The following is a 21,682-nucleotide window of genomic DNA, read 5'->3' on the forward strand; positions in this document are numbered from 1 at the left end:
CATCTATTATATTTGTTTTCTCAGTTTTCTTTCTGATTATTGTTTATCAGTTTATGGATGTTTTTGTAATGCTGTTGTAGTTGTTCTTTTTTCTTTTAGGCCATGTTTGCTTTTTAGTCAATTGCACTTTTTCTACCCACCGCCCTTCCATCCACCACCCTCTCCCATGTGTACTTATGCTCGACTTTCTTCCTAAACACTGTATTTGCTATCATCAACTCTAGACACATATCTACCATCATCTCTCCACTACGATTTTTTCCTGGAACTTCACACTTCCCAATCACTCTATTGCTAAAGATGAGAAAAGGTAAAAAAATAAACCTAGAAAATGGCAAATATATATTAACCATATAAATGAATATGTAAAAGTGCACAGAAAAAAAAACTACAAAAAAGACATCACAGAAAATTGTAAAGATCAACCCAAACTATTCTATAGATATGTGGATAGTAAACTTAGAAATAAACAGGAAATGGTGAAACTACGCCAAGGAAATACAGAATACACAGAAGATCGAGAAATGGCCGAAGTCATGAACAATCATTTCAAGTCGGTTTTTCACTAGAGAAAAAGTACAGCATTGGGATGAAGGAAGTGATGTGCGATTTCCCCCATGAAGGAAATAACAACAACGCAAAAAGAAATAATGGATCAATTAATGAATATTGGATGGAATTGCAAATTGGATACTAAGATAATGCAAAGAAGAACGAATGTACTGACCCCTAACTTGCTTGGCCAGCAAGCATCCAGCTACAACTATAATAATGTTAATATTTTCTTTTATCATTGCCTGTTGATTGCATCATAATTTTTTGTAGCATTTTAGTTTCAATGGATTTTCAATTTCAAACTACAACTCTTCTTCAGTTTCCTCTGCACCATAGAAATTCAAGTACTGTAACTTTTCCAATGATTCTTGTTATGTGTCATAGCAGTGATTTAAACTGTCATCAGTTTCAACTTGCTAAGAGAATGACCCTTTTAGTCTAACCAGTGATTGTAATTTTGTGTTTCTCCTCTGTATAATTTCTTACATATACCAAAGGCTTTTTCTCCCTTAGAAGAGAGATAGCCAAAAAACAAAGACATAGAAACCATTCCCATCCATTTCATCCCCTACATACTCGTACCCCACTCCCATCCACCCCCTTCTCTCCCTCTTATCTTGGTACTTCCTGGCCTGGGTCAGAAGCAGTGTCACAAGACACAGCACATCCACAGCAAGGCCACTTCATTAAATCAGCATACCACCCCCCTATCCATCCGCTCATGCAGAAAAGAAGACAGAGAAATGCCTTCAGGCTGCATCAATTTACTTTTCACACATACTCCCTCACCCCCATCCCTCACCCACTCCCCCTCATGCATCACAGTATCATCCATACACAACCATTTTCCGTTCACCCCTGTCTTCTGTCCTCTCCCATCCTTCCTCATCAGACGTTCCCCTCTTTTCCAATGCCCCTTTTACCCCATCCATCCATCTCATCCTAGGTCATCCCCTTATGTTCATTCCTTCCAAACCTCTTTTACTAATCTTTCTTCACTCATTCTTTCCATGTATCCAAACCATCCCAATGCTCTTTCATCAACCCTATCTCCCAACTCCCTTTCCACCCCCATTCTCCTCCTTACCTCCTCATTTGTCACTATATCCAGCCTAGTAACCCCTATCATACTTCTCAAGCACCTCATCTCAAACATATTCAAACACCTTCTCTCTTCCTCTCTTATGTTCCATGTTTCTGTGCCATACAGTGCTGTTGGCACAATCACTCCTTTATACAATATCCTCTTAGCATCCATTCCCAAATGTCTATTTCTCATTACATTTTTTAATCCCCCCCAAGGCATTTACAATCTACATTCTACCTCCACCTACACTCCTCCCTTTCTTGCCACAGTCTCTCTCCCTTAATACTCACTTCCAATTTGCTGCCACTTCTCCCCTTGTACATCTCATCACCTTACTTTTACCTACATTTATCTTCAACTCCCTTCTTTCACACACCTTCCCAAACTTTGTTACTAACTTCCTCAATCCCTCCTCTGATTCTGCTACAAACACTGTCATCAGCAAACAACAACTGGCTTATCTCCCACTTTTCTCCATTTTCTTTAACCATTTCCAGTCCCTGACCTGCTACCTCTCACACTACCCCATCCATGTATAAATTGAACAGCCAGGGCAACATAACACATCCCTGACAAGGTCCCACCTTTACCTGAAACCACTCACTCTCACCATTCCTAATCCTTAAACAAGCTCTACTACTCTTGTAAAAACTCTTGATTGCTCTTAAAAGCTTTCCTCCTATCTCATATATTTGCAATACCTCCCATGTATATATATATTTCTTTTACAAATATATATTACTATCAAACTACCTGATCTAGGTATATTTCTTATACATACATACATATACCAAAGGTTTTTTCACCCCTTACAAGGGAGATAGCCAAAAGACAAATGCATAGGAACCACTCCCACCCATTCCATCCCCTACATACTCCACTCCCCTCTACCCTTTTCCCTCCCTCTTATTTTGGCACCTCCTAGATGACAGGTCATCCCTGCATCTTGTCCTCTGCCCTGGGTCAGAAGCAGTGTTGCAAGACACAGCACATTCATAGTAAGGCCACTTCCTCTCCATCCCCTCATGCAAAAAAGTAGAAGACAGAGAGAAATTCCTTCGGGCTGCATCAATTTATTTCTCATACATAATCCCTCACCCCCCACCCACTCCCCCTCATGCATCACAGCATCATCCATACACAACCATTCTCCATTCACTCCTATCTTCTGTCCTCTCCCGTCCTTCCTCAACAGACATTCCCCTCTTTCCCATGCCCCTTTTACCCCATCCATCCATCTCATCCTAGGTTGTTCCCTCGTGTTCACTCCTTCCACACCTCTTTTACTAATATTTCTAAAATCATTCTTTCCATGTGTCCAAACCATCCTAATACTCTTTCATCAACCCTATCTCCCAACTCCCTTTCCACCCCTGTTCTTGTTCTCACCTCCTTGTACTTCTCAGGCATTTCATCTCAAACGCATTCAAACTCCTCCTCTCTTATGTATCAGCCAGAATAATTTTCCAGTTACTGCCAAACAATGTCCCCAAGAACAGAAGCTGATAAGATATAATTCCCCCCTGGTTTGTAAGGGTTTTTATTATTGTTGTTGTGTACTAGTGGTGTAATTGGAATGATGCTGGTCTTACATTTGCTTAGTTGTAGTCCTGTATTTCTCTCCAATTCATAGCAGTGACTGTTGCCTATCCCAACAGTCAGTGTATAGGGAAAAGGTGACATCTTCAACTGTAGCTACATGCCTCCTGGCATTGTCTCTGTCACCTCTCTTCCTTGTATAATCATTATTACAACTTTTATTAGTTTTATTCTAATAGCTAATGTCACTTTTATCTAGTATAGAGTGTTTACCTAATTTTTTCTAATTAAAGCAGGACATTGCAGCACAACAGAAAGGTTAATGAAAGATTTTTTTTTATGAAATCAGTGTTATTTCATGGCTAATTATATACATGTATATACAGTACATTTAATCTTTTATTTTTGTATGATATAACAATATACAAACTGACAAGCACACTTCCTTCCATTAGCTCTGTTGCAGTGCTTCAAGAGCACAAGCATTCCTTGTTTGTATAAGTTTTGGTGTTTTACAAGACCAGATAGAAGTTGTACAACAACTGTAGTGCTATGCCAGATAAAACCAACACTTTACAAAGTGCGGAGTTGCGGTGTATTTGGAACAGTGATGGATATGCACACTGGTGATGGAAGGAACAAGGTTACAGGTGCGGATCCAGGCCATCTTTCACCATCTCCTGGAAGACGGTTAGGAGCGGACGGTGTCCTCTCCCCATTTCTTTTACAAGAGGGACAACATAAGATACCTTTATTATTTTGTGTGATGCTGCCTTTAGTAAGAGTATGTATGTAGTGTTTAGTTTCCAAATTTAGGAAGACGGTAACTTCAGAAGGCTGGATCCACCTCTGAACTGGATAGTATACTAGTGATGTATTCCCATCCGTAACATTCAAGCTAAATGTAAATATGCTTAACTCCCATTTCTTTATTCAGTGTATATAAGAATGCCTGTAATTCATGGCACATCATTCTCATGCTTCTTCTCAGGGCAAACCTGGGAGGAAAAGTAGCAATGGCATAATTCAGTTCATTGCAATGGCCTTCACATAGAAATGTAAAGTTATCCTTCCATCTGTCTTCCTCCAACCAAAATTGAATACATTTTTGCCATTAGGTATCTACCTGGTTTGTCTTGAACATTCAATAAATACCACACATCAATATTTAGCTTGGAAGAAACATGAACATGCACACAGCTACATGTGCAAGTATGTACACACATACACAAGTTAATGCTTTTTTTACCATTATTATTTTTTTTATTATTTATCTTTTACACAATGATGAACCATTACATTTACAATCTTACCACAATGTCATCAATGAATATGTAACTTCCTCATTGATGTTTTGGCTTTTCTTGATCTCACGTCAATGCATAAATATCAATTATACACACACACACATGCTCACACATATACAAACACACACACACACTAGTAACACAAATTGTACATGATAAATAATGCTACCTTTTCGGTAACATGATGTACATCAACCTGGCCACTGCTTCTAGAGTACCAAGCTTACTTCATTAGAAAAAATGAAATGAAGAAAAAATATATAAAGCTTACAGTGATATCAAGCATTTACTTTCTATTTACAGTAAGTCATTGTGTAACCATGCCTTACTTTTCAAGGAGTCACAGATAAGGTGGCTTTGCATAGCAATGCAAATAAAACTAACATTAAAGTTAAACCCTGATGACCGCCTGGTGCTAAACTCAATCTCTCCACTCCTGTCACAGCAATCTTTTCCAGAGCTAACACAGCTGAACCTTAAACTAACCTAAGTCTATGATGTTGAAATGGCAAAAATAATGGAGTAGGTTTAAGATTTGACACAAATTTAAAGGCAAAAAATATATCTGACTTTGCTGGCATAACTATATCCTTACAACCAATGCATATAATATACACATACATACAAAGGCCTCAATACCCCTAATAAGAGGGTGGCCAAGCCAAAGCAAACTTTTGCTTCGATTCTTTGTGGGAGAAAAATACAAAAAAGAGGGTCCATAGTCCCCACACTCTGCCCCATTAATCTCTTTTTACGACATGCAGGGGAACTTGGCAGTATTCTTGACCCCCCTCACCACAGGGTGTAATGCATATTACACAGCTATATAAAACATTCACTAGTGGTAAATGTTCCTAATTTCATACTCTGGATTCATCAGCCATTGCTTGCAGAAAAAGTGTCTTTCCCTTGTATCCGATGCTTGCACCATAATGGGAAAGGAAACAGAGAAATCAGGAAACAAAATTGGATAATGCCTTTTATTATCTATCTCTCAAAACTAACATCAGCAAATCAACTTGCATTTCATACTCTCATATGAATATCACCCTAAACCACTGCTTATCATGATACAGCCAAGTCTCCTACGAGGAGTAGAGACATGGGTGGTGATGGTGGTACTCGGGACTATAATTCTATGTTAAGTTCCCGAAAATGTTGAGTATATTCAAGTTGTGTTTTGTATGATTTCAACATTCCTAGTATGATGACCAATTCATGTATAATCTGTATGAGGAAGTTAGAGACAGACTGGGGACACTGTACAAATGGGATTTATGGTCACATTCACAATCTCTGAGCGACTCAGAGCATGCTTTCAGTTGATTCCATGATGCAATATTCTATATGTGGAAAACTACATATGACTTCTTCCTATAAGGATGAAAATATCACTGAAGGACAATAAACCAATATGATGTATAATGATACACAGAAAAAGGAAAAAGTTGCAAAAATTCCATGTAACACTGCTCTACTTTTCATGCCAAAGGTCAAACTTGGATCACCTGAAAATTAACGTAGAACATGGTTGATGAAGAAACAAAAAAAAGTTTTTCATAACTAAATAATTACTAGAAAAAATAATGATGGGAAGGTGGAAGGTAATGAATCATGTGAAAAAATGAAAGGGGAATCCAACATTGGGTGTAGGAGGAGACAAGGAGCAATTGCACCTACTACTCTTCATGAAAAGGGGAAGAAAAAGTCTATCATTGTGTAGCAGGTTGTAATGACATTGCACTTAGTTTATAGAACCTAATAAATTATGTTGTACTCTGAAAATCATGGGTAAGCACTTATGTAGTTAAGCACCTACCCCTTGTATAGTAACTTATTTTAGTTATCAATTAATCATGTTCATCACAGGTGGCATCAATTCTGTTGTGGCGACATATACATCTCTGAAGCTCAGGAGCTTACAACTTCTATTGGATGAGGTTGCTGACAAAACAAAGCCTTTGGGGTCACTGACTTGTTAAAGGACCCTACAACCATAGAAGTGTCTTTTAAAGTCCTGAAGTTCACAATATGTTCTCTAAAGACATAAGGCCCAGCAGCTATCCAGTTTCAAAACGTGGGATATATTGAAAAGTGAACTTCAATTTAAAGCATTTCCATCTGAAGACATCTCCCCTCTTCTCTTATACATACATACATACATATACCAACAGCTTTTTTCCCCCTTACAAGGGAGGTAGCCATAGTCAAAGGCATAAATCATCTCTCACCCATTTCGTCCCTACATACTCCACTCCCATTCACCACCCCTCCCTCCCTTCCTCTTTTCTTGGGTCCTCCTGGATGACAGGTCATTCATGCATCTCACCTACTGCCCTGGGTCAGAAGCAATGTGGCAAGACACAGCACATCCACAGCAAGGCCGCTTCATTTAATTGGCAACCCCCCTCTCTGTCCCCTCATGCAGAAAAAGAGAAGACAGGGAGAAATCCCTTCGGGGTGCATCAAAATATCATTCACACATACTCCCTCATCTCTGCCATCCCCCACCCACACCCTTCCATGCATCACAGCATCATCCATACACAACCATTCTTTACTCACCCCTATCTTCTGTCTTCTCCCTTCTTTCCTCAACAGACATTCCCCTCTTTCCCAGTGCCCCCTTTACCCCCATCCATCCATCTCATCCTTGGTTGCCACAAGTTCACTCCTTCCACACCTCTTTTACTAATCTCTCTTCGCTCATTCTTTCCATGTGTCCAAACCAGCTCATTACTCTTTCATCATTGCTATCTCCCAACTCCTTTTCCATCCCCACCTCCTTGTTTCTCATTATATCATGCCTAGTAACTCCTACCATACTTCTCAGGCATTTCATCTCAAACACATTTAAACTCTTCCTCTCCTCTTATAAAACTGGAAAATCTACCTTTTCATGATGAAACACTGAAGTTCAACAAAACGCAAGGCTCCTTATAAGTGTACACGCATGCACACACAAATATACACACACATGCACAAAACTAGGTCTTGTAGTAACCAAGGTTTTATTATCCATTCTCCTATGTATTCTTAATTTTGTATCAAGTTTGGAAAAATGCAGTAACACAAATAAACAAATAATAAATCAGTTTATTGAATAAAGAAAATTAGAGAATGTTTTCAAGTTCGTTTATGAAGGGGTCAAAGATTATTTCATATCACAGGCTGAATGTCATTTTCATTCAAAACACCCAAAAACACAACTGTCTATTCATCTTCAGTACTGAGTGGTTGTGGAAGTGGTGATGGTGATATTGAGGTGGAATTGATAATGGTGACAGTGTGTGTGAAGCAGGTGAAAGGAAATGTAGTGTTAAAAAGACTTTGGCAGTACTGTTGGCAATTTTCAAAGATAGTTTTGACTAATCATATTTTTTCTTATCTTGTGCCTGAAACTGATGTGCATTCTGCCAGCAAGCATAACTGAGAATTACATAATTTCTCTTTCTCTCAACAGCACTACACACTTGGCTCTACACATATGTAACACAAGTATGTGTGCCTATACACACACACACAACCAGAATATGCACATGTGAACATATGTTCATGAGTACATGTTCATACCATTCATACAAATGTCCCGAAGACACAAATGAATACATACACACATACAAGCCTTGGTCACTCATGTTACTTTTCCATAATTCGATCTAAATTCGTTATCTTGTTTGACATGCACCACCCGCAAGCCCGACCAACTGTTCTCGCCATATCATCCTTAAAGACATCTTATTCTTCTTTTCCTTTACCCACTTCCTTCTTTTCTGCTTGTGTGTTACTGGCATGGCATTTCAGACTTCTGTGAAGTTGCCATCATAAGAAGGTTGTCACACATAGGGTGATGACAACGGGTGTGGCAGCGATTTCCACGCTGCACATGAATGATGACGACAACAATAATGATGATGTGATGTCATGAGCCACAACAAGTCTCTACTGTTCCTCCTTTTATGGTCCGGTCCTCACCAATCTCTGCTGTAGATTTGGAGGACGCTCTTGTTGTGGGTGAGGGACGAAGGCGACAACATGGATCGTAGGGACTCACAGCTTTGCTGGCTGTCTTTGGCTGCTGCTTCTGCTGTAAGGGCGGTGAAGTGGCAGCTCCTCACAGGCAGGGCACATGTGGTGCATGCGAGACCATGGATACTGGGGGTGCTATGGGTGCCACTGACAGGGACGCCTTGGTGTGTGCATGAGGCAGCCGGGGTGGAATACGAGATACTTGAGGCACAGCGTGGTCAGTGGGGTCTCTTGGAGGGGCATCCCTAGGAGGCCTTGTGAGCCATGGGTGTCCTAAAACGTCCTGTGCTGCTAAACGGAGCTGTGGATCCCGTCGAAGAAGTGCATGGATGAGGTGTCGCGCTCTTGAGCTCACCCATTCAGGAACACAATAGTGGCCATTCCGGATCTTGGCAAACAGCATCGTGTGGTCTGTATCATGGAATGGATATCTGGAAGACAGGAAGGCATCATTAGTGAAGTAATTACAAAAAATAACTAAAACACTGCCATATTAATTATATTCATAAAAAATCCATTAATTGTACTAGAAAAACAAAACAAAAAATTATCCATTTCATAAGTTGAACTAAATTTCAAACTGCTAAAACACCGACTTAGATGAAAAGATAAGGATCTATATGAAACAATGAATAACAATCCTGGAACTACCAGTAGCTCTTGTTTCCCATAACCAAACACTAACATGATGGCTTATCAGAAAAGGTTCTGTTGGAGCTAACCCGTATTATTTGTGGAACCCACCAACACCTGCCTTGTATTTTTTTCTAACCAGTTTAAAATTTCTTAATACACAATTTACCGATCATGTTCATTCTTACTCCTGAACTAGCAATTTGTCAGGTTTCTTGGTCCTCATCTGAAGAAATTAGCTTGGTGTTAGCATGAACAAAACTCGTACAGCAAGCCACCATACTAAGTGCGAGTTATCTCCCCTCCCTGGGTAAGGAAGGTTTTGGTCAAACTGTCTACCAACCCCCTTCCATTCCTTCCCAATATCTTCTGACACTGATAGAGGTGCCTCACCTTCCCACAAGCATGGTGTATAGCATGACGCCCAGTCCCCACATGTCAGCTGCACGGCCAGAATAAGCAGCGCTGGTCAGGATCTCCGGTGCTACATACGCCGGACACCCATGCTTGTCCTCTAGTAGGTCGTCGCGTTCCTCACCAACCAGTACGCTGTCCTCCAAGCTCTCAAGGCTTAGCTCACGTCTGAAAATAAGAACCCAACATTAGTTTCGAGGAAGAGGTGGCGGGGGATAAAACACTATACTGAAAATTAGAGACAAATGAAGGTAATACATGACAAATCGAAATACACAAAGAATCCAACATTATTTCGAGGAAGAGATGGGGGGGGATAAAAAACTAAACTGTGAAAATTAGAGACAAAAGAAGGTAATACATAACGAATCGAAATACAAAAGTTATTTAGCTGAGATCCAATAAAGATATTACACATCTTAATATATGGGATGAATTTCTTCTTGTCAAACTATCTAGTAAAACAACTTTCAATAATGTCAAAGATCAATACTATGGAGGGAAGCGAAAGGTAGGCGAATGTTTATTCAGTATTAACAGGCAACATATAATTCACTTTGAAAAAAAATATGTATGACGTCACAAACCACAAGCTAATGAGACAAAATGACCATACAGGGCAGTCGACTGCCGCACCTCCTCATGACGTCATATCGTTGGCTTCCCGAAGTGAACCGAACTTGATAGGCGAGGTTCTTACCTTTCAGTGTCAACCTATGACCGGTTTCACAGGATCGACACAAAACCTGTACTATCCCGTTTCTTTCTTTTACTAACTTCAGCCTTGAAAATGTCGAGATCTCTAGACACCTCATGTGCAGAAGGGTTGATTCCTGTTCCCTATTTAATATGAATAACCACGAACAAGAACAAACTATTCCTTAAATCACAGCCAAATGCTCTGTACGAGACTGTACACTGGAAATGTTTGTGACCCGGTGAGAGCGTGTACGTACAGGCAGAAACTATAACGACGTAATGCAGAAGGGGGTTAGCTATATATTTTTTTTATAAACTTGTCCCTTTTTTAATTTTTCTAATCCTCCCACTCCTCTCTCCATCTTTTCTTCCTCTCCTTCCCCCAGAGTCTAGGTACTCCTCACGCCACGTTGAGACGGATCGTGATGACGACATGGCTGGTCGGGCCACAGATCAATTCTGATGCGGCAGCAGCAGCCGTTTGTCGTCAGGTGGGGGAAAAAGGAGTAATGGCGGGTCAGGGAACTAAGGGGAATGTAGAGGACGACAAGGAGGGAGGATACGTGCGAGACATGGAGAAAGACATATGGAAAGTGGGCAGGGGAGGTGTTTATATGTGGGTTTGGGAGGAGAGGGGAACAGACCGCTAGGAGACGAATCGAACGCCAGGTACAATAAAAAAACACATTTAACATCTTCCATGCCGGGTGGCACTTTTTTCTTTTATTGTGGTTGACATCAAGCAGTTTTGTTCATATTCGAACCGTCCCCTATCTTGATGACCCTCTTCCTTACCAGGTAGGATTTATTATTTTGTTCTTGCTGCCGCAAACCCACACTATCTCTGTGGCGCTCCCATCTCATCCTACGCTAGCGAAGGGGCGAGTGCATATGCTCGAAGTAGGAACGGACCTACGTATGTGCATTAAAGGAAACGCCAGATATACAAGACCTTGTGTGTCGTAACTCCCACGTGTACCTATTCACGAATGCACTCGCCAGCATATTTCATTAAGCTAGGAAGAACCTTCATTCTTTGATGGGTCAATATAGCCTTATGCTTGTGTGAATGATGAATATTTGATGAGCTAGAATACAAAAATAGGTCGGACGATGGAGGAGGAAGGAGAAGAAGAGGGTGCTCAGCCTGAAAACAAGCAAATGCCTCTTTCCAGCCGCTTCAGTGACTCAGCCCCGCCGACACCGTCCAGCAACCCCCTCCTTCTCTCAGTCCCTCCTCCTCCTCCTCCCCTGTCTGGTGATATGACTTCGGAGCGCGCGTTGTACCTTGCCCCTTCCGTCCGCAGTCGGCAGGTCTCGGGAACTCATCGTTTGGTGTCATCCAGGGCACATCTGGCGAGGCCGCGTGAGGTTTACGACCCGGTTCACGTGGGTGAACAGGAAGTCATCTCTCGTGAATAAACTCGTCTGACCAGAACCCAAACGCGACCATATTAATGAGGTTCCGCGCGGAACTCTCGTCAGATGCCTTCCATCCCTTCAAGGTTTCATAATATTTCCATCTAAACGTTCATAGCTCAGATCTTTATTACTTATTCTGGTTCGTATCAAATCTTTCTATGCTGCGGCACCTAATACTCCCATTAAAGGGTCGGAACCCATCTGGTGACAATCTGCCCACTTTGGTATAGGATTCGAGACTAGCAAAACACTTGAGAAGAACAATGAGATTTTGTAGGCGAGACTTTACTGTGGGGAAGAATTGGTCAACACGTAAAAAACAGTTTTATACGTCCTGTGTTGCTCGTTCCATGAACGATTTTTTTTTGGGGGAGGGGGGGAGGACGGCAGAATAGTTTAAATATACATAAGTAAGATTAATTAAGTAGGTTAGGTTCAGTCAGCTTCCTGACGTAAAATTTCTGGTGGAATCGAACGAAACTAGTTTCGGGATCGAGGTTCTAATAAATTTTGATTAAATGCACGAATGAAAAACGTACTATTCTTTTCGGTAATTATCGAACTTATCTCAAGGCATGAATGCATAAATTCTTTATGACGTCCCACGCGCGGACGCCTCCGAAGTGCCTCAGGCACTGTGGAAACTGGTCAGGAAGAACAACTGCCCGGACCAGTCAAAGCCGGGATGCCAACGGGTTGGTCAGAAGGTACAGGCTTACAGGGGAAAACCTAGCAGATTAATAAGTAAGTGTGTGGCTTATAAGGAAGAGGTAAAAAGAGCTTCTGGTCGACAGACAAAAAGGATCGCTGGCAAACTTGAGGTATGCAAGACGCAAGTGCAGACTAGCACACAGCTCGACTGCATGGTAGGTACATTGGTAGGCAAGGAAGCAGGTAATTAGGCAAGGCTTCGGCCAGTTTCAGACGTTCTGACAGACAGACAGACAGGCAGACATACAAGTCTGCTTTTCGTGTGGCCTTGGTCAGCTGCGATCCGTACATTGGTGACGTGACCGACCAACAGGCGCTGTCGACGTTCCCTCAAAAACTCATAGTCATCAACTACCTCTCCAGTCTCTAGTTACAGGAACCTGAGACGCAAACTTCAGCAGCCGAGGCTGTTGCTTACTGCGTCTCTGGGGGAAGGGGAGTTGGGTTGTTACAGGCTGTAATTCACAACCGCTTCCATTTTTTTTGGGACAATCTCGCGCCACCTTCTGTTACCTTGTATTTAATATGTTGGTCTAGTTATCGGGGCAGTGATGGTTAGAAAGTTTGTATCAAAATAGTGAACCAATCATTCCCTTGCGGGCTAGATATATAAAGCGATGGTAGAATCAAGATTAATTTTACTGTCATGGCATTATGTAGGTTGAAGAATCTAAATGTAAAGGACTCTCCTCTCTAGTGTTGTTGGGGGATAAGGAAAGAATGTGTGACCAAATGAGCAGCGTGTTCTAAAAGGAGAGGGAGAGTGCAGGATAACGTGCGAGGAGCAAGGAAGGATGGAAGAAAGAGAGGGAGAAAGGAGGATGAAGAAGATGGGGGGGGGGAAGGAGAGGGGAGACAACAAAGAGAGAGTCTTTGCAATGTTGCAGGCTGCGCGAAAGATTATTGCACAAGCAGCACTGTTGAAGCTGCGCAGCCGTCGTGGACGTGCTAGAAAGTACCTGCCACAAGTCACCCGCGCTGTCTGTGTCTGGACGTTTGTCCCGAGCGCGTGTCTCAGTGTCACATGTGCCGGAATGTCACAAGTACCACGTGTCTTATCGAACTACCGGGCTACGCCTTTGGGCGACATAATACGGTAAAGGCGGAGAACTTCAGGTCCTGCAGATGGGTATTGTCGGGTACGAAACATAACAATTGTGAGACAGACACAGGGTGGGCATGGCAGATGGCAGGAAGGTGGATGGGGGTGCTGGGTAAAGAGACTGGATTGGATAAAAACAGACACAGAGAGAGTCGTTTATCAGGAGGAGAGTGTCTGAAACCCGGTGTTCGTAACCGGAGTCTTGGCGGGCATCTGGCCAGGGCCGCTCTCTCTCTCTCTCTTTCTCGATAGAAGTGCAATGCGAGTATTCTAGGACCAAAGGCCGGCAAAATGATCAGGAGGAACAATAAGTAAACGTGACGATGAAGTGTGAAAATGTAGTAGATCGAGGGAGGAAAAAATGAGGGCGGAATTACGGAAGAAGAGGAACGAAAGACACTGAAGAAGAGAACTGAGGGAAACAAAGAGAAGAGACACGAGATGAAGAATAATGGAAGAAAAGGAGGACAAGGAAGAACGAGAAAGAAGAAAACGGAAGAGTGTTGGAGATGAAAAGAACGAGAAAGAAAACAAAGGGAAAGAAAACAAGAATAAAAAAAAACATAAAAAAGGACAATGAGGACAAAGAGGGACATGCAGACTCGTGGAGTCTCAACAAAGAACAGGGAGCCTCAATTGAGGTTAAAGCTTGCGTGTGCGTGCGTGTGTGCGTGATTCACCATGATCTTGGATCACGTGTTGGACTCGTGATCGACAGCTATTATCCTCCCGGATGAGAGCTCAGAGCTCATGTATGACCGATCTATGGGCAATGCTGTGACTTTACACGCACACGCCCAACTCCCTGCCCACGAGTTGGAGTAACGACTCGCAGCGCAGCGATACTGAAATCATTTCAACCCTGGGAGGGATGTGAACCCGGACCGCCGTAATGGCGGCCGCGAACGCTACCACTGTGTGTGTGTGCACGCAATCACTTTCCATTTATGTCAGACATTGAGTGAGCGTGACATAACCTAAACTGTCAGAGAATAAGTGTCATGTCGGAAACTGGGAGACCACGAGTCTGCGTATAATCAGGCTGTCTGGTACATGCTTAATTTCTGTCGACGACAATTCCATGTCATTCGATCACAAGTCTTAACAAATCCGTGCGCATCCCTTCATACTGATACAAGTAGACTTATACAAACCCTTCTGGGTTTTACACGTGCTCACTACCTCATTTATACCTGTACTCTATCTTCTTGTAACCATTCTGCTGAAGAGGATCACAGACAGTAGTCGAAATATACGGATCTCCTGTATTTCTGATATTATTTCTCCGGTAGTGGGTTTTAAGTGTACATTTGCAAATGTGTTATAACATTACAGTTACCCTTTACACAAATTCATTTCAGTCCCGATAAACTGAGCATTCTCGTCATTCCGTGTTGCATCGTCCAGACCTTCAGATCCAACCGAATGCCTCTGACACCCGGACATGAGAAAACGAATCAATGGGCGGTGGGGGTGGGGGGTGGGCGACCTAAGGGCACAATACACAACTCCCCATCCTTTGTGCTGCCTCGTAAAAGTAAAATAATGAAAGAGGAAATCACAAAGGAATACAATAGATTCTCAAGGACAAGAGGAAGTTACAGACCACCCGTTCCTTACAAGGCAGTTCTTAATTCATTATGTGGGGCGATCTGCCTTGCCAAAAGCAAAAACGAGAAGCGAAGGAACGACCAACTCATGGGATCTTGTCCCGCTTTCTCATGTATCCTATACTAATTTCTTCAGCCTCTTAGTGACCAATTCAGTGCAAAGTAAAACCGTCAGGCACTAGTTTTCTGTTTGTGGTCCTACATGTGAAACTGTGCCAAAACCATCATCACACTTAGTGGTCCATGGAAAGGAACACTGGAAAATGTCTCCAGTTGCAACCAGTATGAAACGCGAGTCGTCTTGCACATTCCCTGAGGCTCCAACCAGTCTTTTCTATCCGACTGAGGTAAATATAAATCCGTTTACTAACGGGAGGAGCGTGGCAAAGTCAAATATAATCTATCAGTGAATGAGAATAATGTCACTTCAGTCATCGTCTATTTAAGTCTTAAGATTGTCGACTGAAACGGGACGAAGAAAGTGCGTAGACTTTCACAGCCCATTTCCTCTATTCGAGAATTTTCTCTCGTTACTCACAATTTCCCCCACTTTATTTCTAACTTCCCGACCCTATTTCTTGATTTCCCGACCCTATTTCTAGCCCCCATCCCCATTCTAAATATATATAATAATTCTACCTTTCCCGGTCTATTTTCGACTCGTCCCCTCTCTATTTTTAACTTCTTTTTTTCCCCCTGTGGGACAAGTGTGCCTCATACCGTCCGTATTTCTCCAACAAAGCAAAAATACTCCCACCAGCTGTTTCCTTTCCGTTAGACAAAGTGCATTAAAAGCCGAGTGGCAAACTTGTAAAATGTACACGTTTAACCTTGTAAAATGTACACGTTTAAAGAACAATACATTGAAACCTGGGAAAGATGCAATCCAACAACTCGGTTGCGTCAGTGAACAGTTTCTGTTACGATCAAGCAGACATGGTGTACATCTCCATCTTTGTTTCCCCGAGTCTTAAAGATCTGTCCAGACTCCAGTTCTCTACTTTATCCAGTCTTACTCAACACTCTCCAATCTGGCGACCTACTCTGAACAGTCATTCCTCAGTTTTTGATACAAATCTTCTCAGTTAGTTAAAATTTCACTCTTCGGTTAGCGGTTTGATGCAAACTTTCGCAGTTAGTTAACAGTTAACTCTTCGGTTAGCGGTTCTCTCGCCTGTACAGAATTTTTCTGTGCACTGTCTTACACTCTTCACTCAGAGAATCTTCATCTCCATTAAATCCTCGCGTGACTTGAGCAGAATCTATGAAGCTACGGGCTGCTATGCTCAAGGGACTGGATCTAGGGCATGGGCGTGTGGGCGTGCAAAACCTGTATGTGGAACATTTAGGCTACCGGCACTTGACCTCCGGGGCCAGCGTTAATCACGTGACCTCATCATCTCCGACTTCTCATTCGTTTTGTAATTTCAAGATTTTAGCGAAATAATTTTTTTTACAAAAAATATAATAATAATAATAAATAAATAAATACAAATAAAATCCAAGAATTACAAGGCATAAATTGGTATATTAGCAAAGAAAAATCTTCGAGTCGTTTACATGAATTATCAGTGCTTTTCCGTTTTCTGTAAATCTTACCTCACAACCTACCTCCTCTTGTGTCTCTTTTCTCCCTATTTCCAACACTTATTCTTATTTTCGATAACTTACCTCCGTCCTCTTTGCCTTCCCTTGTGAACCCCTCCCTTCTTTCCCCTTTATTATTTCATCCTGTCCCTTCTTCCTGTCCCACTTCGTCCTATTTCCAATTTTAACTCCACTTCCCACGTCCCCATTCCCCTCACCCTCTCCTTTCCCCTGACACCAACCTCTTCTCTCCCCACCCCTTCCCCTCCCCTCCTGCATTCACCTTCCCGATGACGTCATTCCGTAGCGAGACTCAATCGATACGAACGCGAGCCAAGGAGGAGGGGAGGAGGGGGCGGAGAGGGAACGGGGGCAGAGGGAAGGAAGGGGCAAGGGGGGAGGGGGCAGAGAGAGGGAAAGGGGACAGAGAAAATGGAGGAGGCGTGACGGGAGAGGCTGTGGGGAGAGACGGAGGAAGTAAAGAAGGAACGTGAAGATAAAACGGACAAGCGTCTTGACAAGGTTACGAACGACATTAGTCAGGGCACGCTTAAAGGCGATAGAGGCCGGGGACGTTGTCTAAAGCACGCAAAAATCAGGAAACTGAGTAAACCTGGTGCAAGGAGGGGGGAAGAGAGAAAGAAAGAGAGAAAGAGGGAGGAAGGAAGAGAGAGAGAGTAATGTGGAATGGAGGTAGGTAGGAGAGACGACGAAGAAAGTCGAGGCTGTCTAGACGGCTGGACTGCAAAGAGAGCGAATGAGGGAAAATGGGAAGCTGGAGGAACCGGGGAGGAGAGGGCGAGGGAAGAGCGAAGAAAAAGGAGAGTAAGAAGAGAGCAAGGGGGAAAGGGAAGAGTAGAATTAAGGGGAGATGAGGGAGGAAGAGGGATGGGGAGGAAAGGAGGTAAGGGATAGGAATGGCGACGAGTGCATGCAAGCTGGAATGAAGGAAGGAAGGAGGAGGAAGGAAGGAGGAGGAAGGAAGGAGGAGGGAGGAAGGAAGGAAGGAAGGAAGGAAGGAAGGAGGAAGGAAGGAGGAGGAAGGAGGAGGAAGTCGGAGCCGGGGGCGTGACGAAAGACTCCTGCCGCCATCAGATCGGAAACCACAGACTCTTCGAAAGGGGACGAGAGTCTCAAGTGCCCTTCGACACCAAATCGATAACCTCCAGCGACCCAGCCACCCACCCACCTACCATCTCGACCGCCCACGCCTTCGCAGCTGCTCGCATCCCCGCCAGACGTGCAGCTGCCCACGCAAGGCCGGGGATGTCTGCCGGCACGGAAGCGCTGCTGAAGGAGGAGGTGCCATCTTGGCAACCGCCTGAATACAGAGGTTGTCTCTTCCTATGGAAAAAAAGAGCTTCAGTTCGATACGAATGGACAAGCGGCCAAGACAAAGAACCAACGGAAACGCGTACACACAAAACTCATGTTATCCGTTTGAGGTTGCATGTGTTCTGGTTGCTACCATGTAACGTCGTTCGACCGAGTGACAACCACCTACGTAACAAACGGGCCGAGTTGATTAATTGGTGACAAACGCATCAAGCTGTAATCATAAAAACGTACAAACATTAGCAAATGCAACGGTGACACGCACTACACATCACCACAACACTAACTCATGTTTTATCCAGTTTAATCAAGTATAAACGACTCATGATAACTGACGCTGACACGCCCTGGCGGTACGAAGCTTGCAGTGCCACAGCTGCGGCCCAGAGAACACACTCTTGGAACCTTGTGCGGCAGATCGAGGTTCCAGGTTTCTCTACTTCGGGAGGAGAAACCTGCACTGGAAAACGACGTTACACAGGCTGGGTCTCTCACGAGACACCAAACAAGAATTTACTACGAAAGGTGACGTCACTGAACCAGGGTCACTCGAAATGGGACGCGAGGATCCTCTGACCTCATCCGCGAAGAGGAGGAGGAGGAGGAGGAGGAGGAGGAGGAGGAGGAGGAGGAGGATGGTAGTTTCATAACGTAGGTAATCATTACTAGTTCCCAGAATCCTCGAGAGATATTGTGTTGCTTGCTATACGAGGGAGTACCGAACGGCGTCTTTGCGTATACCGTCAGTGGCATTTTAGATCCTCCACTAAGATGAATAAATTCTAAATATTCACGTTCAGGTCATGACAGCGTGAATCTATTCAATTGAAAAAGGGGCTTCTGGAGAAATTGGGGTAGGACTACTCGCGACGTCCCCCCTGTGGCTCGAGTCTCTTTAGAAGAACAAAATTACGTTTCGGTTTGAGCATAAACAATTCAAGTACATTACTGTACCGATGAGGTCGAAAAACATCATACATGTGCATCCATCGACTTGGTGGAGTCGTACAAAAAAAATCGACTCGGTAAATGTACATCTCCAACATGCGCACACTCAAAACTGTACACACTGATACGGGGGGGGCTGGGACATAAACACGTACACATACTGCGCGTCTGAACCCACGGCCTTAGATACGAGGCGAGTTGGGACTGGTCCCGTTACGCAAAGTCCGGCAACGCCAGCTAAAGGGGCGAGGTGAGAGGAGGGTGGTGTCTGATAAGACTGCCCCGGCTGATAAGCTTAGGTGCTGTGCTTATCTTTTGTCGTAGTGCCGCTGGGGGGCCCTTTGAGGTGCTGTGCTGCACACGGCACTAAAGTACTATTTTCCACCTTCCAACCCTGACCATTTCACAGACACGTACCCTCCCTTTCTAGTAACTGCCTATATAAAGCTCATCCTTGGGGACCCCAGTGCATCCTCAATATCGTCCAACAACTCTTCGAGGATCCTAGAAGTCGGATTTAAGGCCAGTCGTATTTTAGAACATTGACCTCTTTAACTTGAAGCATGATCCTCAGTTCAAGAAGTCAACTGGCGTCGTTAGCCACGACGAAATCTTCGGAGAATGTCGCCTGATTGACTGAGACACCCCTGAGATCTCATTTCCAGGCCTTTAGCAAATTCGCTACTACTCACGACTTATATACCCTGACTGAGACCAAGCGATATATATTTAGTACAGGGAACACCCCGGCGCGGCGAATTTCCAACTGCCTCGGGGTAAACACCATGGGTACAAAGAGTTATGACGTCACAGGGGCAGCCCAACATTATGGTAATGAGAACTTGATGGACGAGGAAAATATACAAGATATTTGACCACTTCATCCTCTCGATCCCATGGTGTCCTTGACTGACTAACGCTTGACGATGTTAATTTGCTGAGGTATATGGGCATTGAAGCTCTTGACACATTCTGCCCTGGCTATTACTAGACGACACTTTTCACCTCTAGAGGGGGAGGGAGGGAAAGAGAGAGCGTATGAAGTGAGGCACACACTACCACGCCACGTACATACTCGTAAAAGATAGTGACCCTTACAGACTATGGCTTCCCTCCGGTAGACACCAACCTGCCACCAACCGGCAGTGGGCCCACCATCCGCCGGGCGTACTTCGGGCACCATGTCGTTAGTCACGTACACAGCGAAGGCCAGTGTGCGTCAGAGCGGGAACAAAATAGCGGGAGCATAGAGACTCGGTGCCAATCTCCACGGCACCCCTACAGGTGTCATATTTGCGTCGGTCCAAAGATTAGTTTATTTATTTGAACCGACAGAAGACTTGTTCGACATAACATCCTTCAAAATAGCGGGAGCAGAGATTCCGTGCCAATCTCCACGGCACCCCTACAGGTGTTCATATTTGTGTCGGTCCAAAGATTTGTTTATTTATTTGAACCGACAGAAGACTTGTTCGACATAACATCCTTCCACCCGCTGAAGCAACCGCAGCGCAGGAAATAACGAAAAAAGTGTAACAGGAAATCTCTGGGAAAAGTGTTATCTAAAAAAAATCTAGAAAATATAAAATTAATGAAGGGAATATCTGCCAAGTGGTATTATGCTCTCCTAAACTATATAGACAAAGTTCAGTTAACTTATTCTTTCATAATTATGAGCCTCCACAGTGAGGGCAGATCGCATCAATCGATGCCTGGGTAATTTTTTTTTTTAATTGACCCTTCCCCTTTAACAATGTCCCTGGGAAGTGGTCGATATAATTAGAACCAAGAACCCGTGAATCCCGCCCCCAAATATACAGGTGTGTGTGTGTGTGTGTGTGTGTGTGTGTGTGTGTGTGTGTGTGTATAAAACCAAATGCACAGAAACTATTGGTTCTTTTAGGAGAAGGTTAGGTAACTTTATGGATGGGGATGATAGGTGGTAATGGACATGAAACTGCCCAGTGTAGGCCTTATGGTCTCTTGAAGTCTCCTTCTTTCGAATATATATATATATATATATAAAGAAAAGAAAGAATGACTTGGACAGTGCCACTGGACAGGCTGGTAAGCAAAGACCATTAGTGTTGCGACAGTTGCCCCCCCCCCCCCCCAAGCATAGCCCACGACGGACCTGTCTCTACCACATCGCTGGCATTAACATTTGCAGCAGCTCTGCGCTGTCTCCTGCTGCAACCCAGGCGACTTGGCTTGTCCCCTCGTCGGTCGCTACGGCCCTGAGGCGTGGTTGCAACACAAGAGGAGGAGGAAGAGGAGGAGGAGGAGGAGAGGGGGGCGGAGGAGGACGAGGAGGAGGAGGGGCAGCAGCAGTGGCAGTAGCTCAGCCACCAACAATGAGTAGTCAAGGGCCGTTGTCAAGAGGCAACTGGATCGAACAAGAAGGTGACAGTCATCAGTCTCAGCCATTCCCCTGAACCCTCCCCCTCCCCCACATACACACACATACGGTGGAGACATTTCTCATACACTACATGAATATGTTATCGATTTTTAGGTCAATTCCGCAAGGGAGTCTGAGGCAAGCTGGGTACATTTGCTCAACACCCCGAGAAACGCGTCAGGTAGAGCCCATATATATATTCAATCACAAACTCTTTATTGTCCTTTAGACAAAGATCTGAATGTGAGCTTTTGAAAGTTAATTACCTTGAATGATCTCTGTGCGATTTATTAGGTTGGTAAT

The 21,682-nt window shown here is 43.7% G+C and overlaps 1 protein-coding gene across 1 annotated transcript in view; it reads right to left on the reverse strand.

Moving 5' to 3' along the window:
* Positions 1–3,560: 3,560 nt before the first annotated feature.
* LOC143036373 (uncharacterized) overlaps positions 3,561–21,682 on the reverse strand; it is a 109,973-nt gene continuing 91,851 nt past the window's right edge. Inside the window, exons 4-5 of the mRNA XM_076203630.1 lie at positions 9,544–9,732; positions 3,561–8,948 (exon numbers count right to left, since the gene is read on the reverse strand). Of these exons, the coding sequence (XP_076059745.1) occupies positions 8,603–8,948; positions 9,544–9,732 (535 nt within the window). The 3' untranslated portion in view covers positions 3,561–8,602. The remainder of the gene's footprint in view (positions 8,949–9,543; positions 9,733–21,682) is intronic.

The sequence above is a fragment of the Oratosquilla oratoria genome, chromosome 20 (genome assembly GCF_046742065.1).
Source record: "Oratosquilla oratoria isolate Oo_2021 chromosome 20, ASM4674206v1, whole genome shotgun sequence".
In the NCBI taxonomy this organism is placed as follows: domain Eukaryota; kingdom Metazoa; phylum Arthropoda; class Malacostraca; order Stomatopoda; family Squillidae; genus Oratosquilla; species Oratosquilla oratoria.